The 6,893-nt window shown below is 47.9% G+C and overlaps 1 protein-coding gene across 2 annotated transcripts; it reads right to left on the bottom strand.

Moving 5' to 3' along the window:
- Nucleotides 1–313: 313 nt before the first annotated feature.
- Nucleotides 314–6,867, bottom strand: RNF25 (ring finger protein 25). Of its 2 annotated transcripts, none has more exons than XM_063111148.1 (10): nt 6,812–6,867; nt 4,339–4,413; nt 3,980–4,082; nt 3,824–3,891; nt 3,656–3,725; nt 2,385–2,456; nt 2,157–2,294; nt 1,513–1,602; nt 1,085–1,219; nt 314–920 (listed from the first exon to the last, which is right to left on the bottom strand). In XM_063111148.1, the coding sequence occupies exons 1-10, from the start codon at nt 6,850–6,852 to the stop codon at nt 342–344; spliced, it is 1,371 nt and encodes a 456-aa protein (XP_062967218.1). In that variant the 5' UTR covers nt 6,853–6,867; the 3' UTR covers nt 314–341. The 2 variants fall into 2 exon arrangements, with proteins under 2 accessions (XP_062967218.1, XP_062967208.1); XM_063111138.1 differs by having other exon boundaries at nt 1,513–1,605.
- Nucleotides 6,868–6,893: the final 26 nt, after the last annotated feature.

A 6,893-nucleotide genomic window follows, 5' to 3' on the forward strand; every position in this document is an offset into this window, starting at 1 on the left:
AAGGCATTCAAATAAAAAACATATACGAGTATATATATGTGGGTGCACACATAATAGGTTATATATTACGGTGGTTACTAAGGATTCTACTCACACTAATTTTCCCTGAAACCCACTTTTCTAGCTGATGAGATATCAGACCCTCTTTACCCATATCTCTTGGGAGAAGAGACTTCAGAGCAAAGTTGAGGTCTGCTCTGCTGGACTCTAATCTTGCTAGGAATTTAGAAAAAGAGCCATAACTCAAAGGCTAGGCACTGCTGAGCAAAGAAAGCCAAACAAGGCCAAATATCTTTATTCTCCCCTTCCCAACCCCAATTCCCTGTCCACCCACAGTACTGCTAGGAACCATCCTCATATTCCAGGCCCATAGGCTCCCTCCGATTACCAGACCTGTATCCTCCCCGGCCCCGAGGCAGGCGGGGGTAGGAGGAACCTTGTATCCGGCCTTTGGAGCGCTCCCATCGAGCACAGTCCCGAGTCCTGCGGGGTGGGGAGTCCTGCCAGCTGCCAGGCCCCTTTTCTTGGGGTGGACCTTCAACCCCTTGGTTATGGGGTTCTGGCTTTAGGTCCACAGGCTCCTTGAAGGGCCCCTCGGGAGGTGGCAGTTCCTGGGTGTCACTGGTACCTTTGGGGGCACAGCATTCCCCTCCCTTCCAATGCCTCTGTTCCAGCTGTCGCCAGGGGCCTCGACTAGGCTGGGGGGGATCTAGCACAGCTTTCTGGGTCTCCCCCAACCTCTGCTGATTTGGCCCAGCCCCTGGAATCTTCTCACACATGTACTGGGTGGCAACAGGCAGAGGAGTTGGCAGGGTGGGTTGGGCAGTTGGTGAGGTGGACAGTTCTGCCGCAAGGGCACTGGGTGGGTGGGATCCTCTGGAGACATCTACAGTTGACTCAGGTTCCACAGGGGCAGGAGGCTAGAAAGAAGTGAGGCAATGGAGTGAGGGAGATGCAGTTGCTCAAAGCAGGGAACTGCAGGCCTCCTCTCCTACTGCCTGAGCTCACCCTTAGGGCCACAGCACAGTGGTGTTCATAGGAAGGCTGGTGGCACTGCAGGATGAATGAGAAACCCTTCCCTCACCTGCTGAAGGCTAATGAAGTACCGGTTCCGCTCGGCCTCAAGGTCAATGATGCCCCCCCGCTCCTGCTGCCTCTGGTAGAGCCGCTTGCGCTCTTCTTGCTGGCGCAAGGTTTCCGCATTGGGCTGGTACAGCTCCTGGAGGAAAGGAAGCAGAATGCAAGGAGGAAAGAATAGGAGAAGAAGGCAGATTTGAACCCTTACTCTTCCAGGACTGCCTCAGGAGATCTGCACAAGGTTCTTGGTTTTGTCCTTCAGATTCGGGCTCCTGAAACCTTAGCTCCCAGTGGGGGCTGTGAGACTTTGCAGGGAGGTCCTAGGCAAGTCAAGCTCAATTATAGATATCCCATTCAACGCAGACAACATGCCATTCCCCCCCCCCTTAGAGAATGCTATTGTCCCTGGCTCCGATTAGAAGGGAATCCCCTTACCATGGGCTGTTGGGGTTCAGGGGCTGCTTTCAGTGCAGCAAGATCATACACAAGGGGTTCTCTGCACACCGGACACTGTACACCGACTGCCTTCTAAAAAAGAGGAGAAATCACACCCATGCTTCACAGCCTAGTGTGCTCCCCTGGTGTTATCCCCAGTCAGACAGCCTAATCTGCAGAGGGCTATGACTGAAGGGCATAGGCATATCTGTTCAGCTATGAGGGGGGACAGAGTAAAGGAAGTTTAAGAAATCTAGGAATCCCCAAAACTGCACACAATATATAAGCATATATAAGGATGCCCTTTTTTATCCAGACGGGTGAGATTTCATTAGTCTCAAAGGTTTCTATGACCCTAAAAAGGTTAAGAGCCACTTGAGTGGTGGGATAGAAAAGGCTGTGAAAGTCAACACCTGGGCTGGCCTGTGGCTCACTCGGGAGAGTGTGGTGCTGATAACACCAAGGCCACGGGTTTGGATCCCATATAGGGATGGTCGGTTAGCTCACTGGCTTGAGCATGGTGCTGACAACACCAAGTCATGGGTTAAGATCCTCTTACCGGTTATCTTTAAAAAAAAAAAAAAAAAAAGAAGTCAGCACCTAAGGGTGTCAGGTGAGAGAGTAAAGGCTGCTGTGAGGTCTACCTGTTTGGTTGTGGCATGCTTTCGTTCCTGTTCCTGTCCTTGTGCCTTCAGCTCTTGCTCCATGTGCTGGATGTACCGAGCAAGGCAGTGGCAGTGGAAGTAATGGTAACAGGGTGTTTTGGTAAAGGCCTCCTTCTCCTGGAGGGAGGATGGACATAGTCACAGCTCTCTCAAGAGCCCTTACCTGCCCATCCAAAGCAGATCCCAGGACCCAAGAGAGAAACCCACCTGGAAACCATAGAGGCAGATGACACACTGGCCATGGGGGATGTTGTTATCTGTGAGAATTTCCTTCCCTTTCTGAGAGGAGAGAAGACACTGCTCAAACAAGGTGGTAGGGGCAAGAATTGTAGGCAAAACCGGTCCACTACTTCCAGGAGTGACTGGCTGGACTTGACTCCCACCAAGCCAGTTTGTTACCTTGTGTTTATGCATTTCTGTCTTGGTGATGCTCCCTCTGCTTGGAATCAGTCCTTCTCCATGTCCCCACCCATCCCCCCAAATTTGATCTTCCTGGCTTCAAAATCCAATTTAATTGTTTTTCCTCTCATTAAGTTACTTTTAGTATATCTTGGAGATGAAAATAGTATACCATGGAGAGAAAAAATGTTCAATTAAAACTCATCTTCAGGGAGGCCTTTCTTGATTAACCCTCTTTGCGAATTACTCCCTATGGGGCAATGAGTTTGCAGCTGGCTTTCAGAAAGAAAGTCAAGGCATGGACAACCCAAATGGACAGAGAATTCAAAATGCATTGAGTTGAGCTAAGAAATACGCACTTTTGCATTGTTATTTGAATAGCTAATACTCTGGAGTTCTCCAGAGTTCAAAGCTGCATTCTGGAGGCCTGACCTAGGAGTGCTACACTGGTCTAACAGGCCCACTCTCTTTGACACTAGGCCACCCACCTTCATTCTGTTCTGAACATTTTTCTTAAAAATTTAAAGTAAAGGAAAATAAGACTTACTTAATTGTGTGTTTTTAATCTCAAACAACAAAAGCTATCTGTGTCTAATAACTTATAGCTCTAGGTATTGCTCCATGTGGGTTGTTTCCTTAACCAGGGTATAAACTCTTTGAATAAAGAAACCATGACTTTCTCTAGCAATTCCAAAGGCAGGCCAGCCTTCAAATGTTCATTCATGGCTAAGATCTTCCCAGGCAAGATCCACATCTTTTGCCACTTTCAGTTGCCAATGCCAAGAGAACAAAAAATGCACTGAAACCAAAGCAAGAAAAATGCAAGTTATAGAGGAAAAGTAATTTTCTGTCAAGATGCTGGAATAAATAGGCAACTCAGGGAAGCTACTGAACTGTTTTTTGGGGGAGCTTTTTTGAAATAGAAGTTTCATCTTTTTGAATTAATGTAGGCCTTACCTAAATAAGGACTAAATGAACGATTCCAGATATATTTAAGATTCTAGGCCCATGGTTTCCCTCCAGAGAAACTGCTCTAGCTTGAAGGAAAGGACATTTTCCCAGGCTATCACACCTCTTACCTCAATGAGTTCATAGAGCATGGCAGTGCCCAGCCCAGCCTTGGCCACGTGGCTCAGCGCCTGCGAGATCCTGGAGGAAGAGCGCAAGCCAAACATTAGGCCTGCCCCCTTCCCTTACCAGGCAATACTATACCCTGAGTATTCCCTACTCTGACCAGCCCAACTTACTTGTGGATCTGTTCATCTGAGAGTCCTCTGGGATTACGGATAGCGATCTGTGGCACTTCATGGGGATACTAGTGGGGGAAAATAACAAGTTACTGCTAACGTGATCTACCCCAGGGACTCTCCCCTTCCTCCTCTGCCATAGAATAGGAACCTCACCTGTGCTGGGACCTGAAGCACCAGAGTAAAGCAGACATACTGTGAATCCTGGTCTTCTGCAGTGGCAGGGTGCAGAGTGATGTAGATCTCCCATGGTGAAGATCTGCAGGTAAATAGACCCAGAATGTGACTGGGCAGAGGCTTAAGGCCTGAGGAAGATGGGAGTAAGACAGTAAAGTGGACAGAGGAAGTGAGCATTGGATTCTTTCTTTCAGGGGGGATTGAAGGAATAACTTTTGTCTACACGAGAAAAACATTATCTCTGAATCAAGGCTCACAGTGTCTTAAGACCAGATTCTGCATAGAATCCTCTCCTCATTACTAAGGGAACTCCAGCCCACCCTTAGTTGAATACATACCTGCCATTTCCTTTTATCACCTGTAGTTCATCCAGATAGATAGACTCTAACACTTCGACTTCAGAGGGTAGGATCCTAGAGAGACAGGATCACCATAATAGCTCACCATAATAGTTCTCCCTGATAAAGCCTGCTAAGGTCGATAAAGGCTGGCTTTTTAGAAAAACAGCAATCTGTCTGGATGCATTCTCTTGCTAAACTCCTTTAAAATGAAGGAAATATTTCCTTAAGTTGTCAAATGGCCAGGTAGGAAGCATGGGAATCAGAATTTTAGAGATCATTTCTGCCAACATATGAGGAAACGGATTCCCAAAGAGGTGAAATGGTGAAACGACTAAGGCTTAACACAGAGAGAACTGAGACCAGAGCCACATTTCCTGACTCCCTGTTTAAGTTTCATTCCACTGTTGGTTATCCCTTAGTGGTCATCTCTCTGAGCCAGAAATATGGCATCCACTCATTAGCATCAAGGTTAACAATACTACTCCTGACCTTTCCCACACCACTTTTCAGCATAGATCCCAGTGCCATGCTGCTACTGTCTACACACTGCTAACAGCAGTCACACTAATCCTCCTCAAAGGAGATACCAATCTGAAAAGAATAGGTGGTATGAAGGCTGTGTTGTAGTAGAAGAACCATCAGCCATGAGGTCAGTAATAGGTATCAATCACTTACCAGCTATGTGATCTGGGTAGTTATTTAACTCTGTAAGCCTGTTACCCTGTCTACCACACTTAGATAATACCACCTACTCTCTAGGGTTATTGTGAGGATTAAAGGTGATTTGTTTATGTAAAGTACTTAATAGTATCCGGGCCATAGTAGCTAGTCACTAGTCTATGTCCTCTTTTTTCCTGTTTGTATATAACCTTGTCTTTTAAAAGGAAAGAGGGACGAATGTAGTTAGAGTACTCTGTGTGTTTTTATGACCCTTGGCGGTGTAGTTGATATAGATCAGCCTGTGCATGTTAGGATCCATGGTCCTGATGTAAATCAGAGGATGCACACGTGTAAGCATAGAAACAGCAGTTGTAATGACATTGAAGATGAGTGATTAGTTCGAGTGCACAGCTCTATCCAGGTGATACATGGAAAGACGCAGGCTTTGCTTTCACATAGTTATACTTTTCCCTCTTCGCCACAAGCAGGGTGCCCTAGCATAACCTATATCAGTGGTCCTTTTTTTTTTAAGTCTTAGGTAGAAACTTCAAAATATAAAATACAGAACTTTACACCTCATAGATAACAGTGGAATAGCTCTGGTTGATATACGAGTGAGAGTCTCAGAGTACCACAGGCACGCTGCTGCAGTAGCTGCTGCCCTCTCCATGGCTCAAGATGTCTCCTCAGAATTGTAAAGTTGCCCTGAACACCACCAGTTTAGATGCTCTTAATAAAGGCCAACACTGGCTGGGCTCCCTGAACCCATGTAACACTGAGGTGTAGGCTCAGCCAAGAGGCCTTTCAATACTTTGTCCACACTAGCTGTGACCTGGGTCCTGGATGTGAGGTATAGGATGGGATGGCGGTAAGGTGGTGAGTAAAAAAAAAAAGGGTGGAGAGGTTGTGGAGAATGTCCTAGTACTGGGAATATAAGATCTAGAGTCAGGTAGACCTAGATGCCCAGTGGTAACTACGTACCTTTTGGCAAATCACTTTCCTTCTCTGGGGCTCATCTAGTCTCCTCAGATGCCTACACATCAGAGTCATTCATGAAAAGGAGACGTATGTATGTTAAAAATTCATCGTGATCCTCTCAACTATTCTATTAGGTAGATGCCACACCCACTTTTTTTTTTTTTTTAACAGCTGAGGACACTGACTCATAGAAGCTAGGTGGCCTGCACAGCATCACATAGCTAATAAAATGTGGAGTGAACCCTCATTTGTCGGGTTTCTAAATCCCGGATCCTTCCAGGTTCTGGTCTCTTGTTAAGAATGCTTGAGAGACGGACTAGGTGGGCTTTTTGTGAGGTGTAAAGCTTTATTCAGACAATAGTCCTCATTAGTGCTATCAGGGAGACAGAAGATTGAGGAAAGCACAGACGAAAACAGGCTGATCCAAGGGGAAAAGGGGACCGGAGCTGGAGGACATCAGTCCCGGGAGGTGAAAGGGAGGCGAAAGGGAGGCGAGGGGGTCTGAGGAGCAGGTATCCTCGGGGCCCCTGAGAAAATTCACTTCGGGAGAAGAGAAAGGGATGGGGAGGGGCCAAAGGAGAGGGGACCGCACCGGAGAAGGCGCGGCCCGAACTGGTCTGGCCGGCGCAGACCCAGTGTCCACTCACATCAGCTCCCCTCCACCCTCCCGTCCCCCAGTCCAGAACCTCTCCTAGGAAGAGATGTCAGGGTCTCTGCCCTCCCTCATCCCTCGCTCCACCCCACACTCCCGCCGTGCGGACCGGCTGCGGTCGCCGCTAGTCCCCCGGACCAGATCCAGGCGGTCACCCAAAGCCCATGACCCCAAAGTTACCAGTCTTCCTCCCCTGCAGCCGCCGACGCACATGCCGCCATGTCTGCACCGGCCCGCAGCCGGAACCGGAAGTAGCGTGGGG

Source organism: Cynocephalus volans, chromosome 1 (assembly GCF_027409185.1).
Source record: "Cynocephalus volans isolate mCynVol1 chromosome 1, mCynVol1.pri, whole genome shotgun sequence".
Lineage (NCBI taxonomy): Eukaryota > Metazoa > Chordata > Mammalia > Dermoptera > Cynocephalidae > Cynocephalus > Cynocephalus volans.

Bases quoted from the DNA above. Each gene is read 5' to 3' on its own strand.
- RNF25 (XM_063111138.1), bottom strand. From the start codon at position 6,852: ATGGCGGCATGTGCGTCGGCGGCTGCAGGGGAGGAAGACTG. The intron at 3,892-3,979 runs GTGAGGTTCCTA...TTCCCCCACTAG, and splicing joins TGCTTCAGGTCCCAGCACAG to TATCCCCATGAAGTGCCACA. The intron at 2,457-3,655 runs GTAAGAGGTGTG...CTCTCCTCTCAG, and splicing joins TGCTCTATGAACTCATTGAG to AAAGGGAAGGAAATTCTCAC.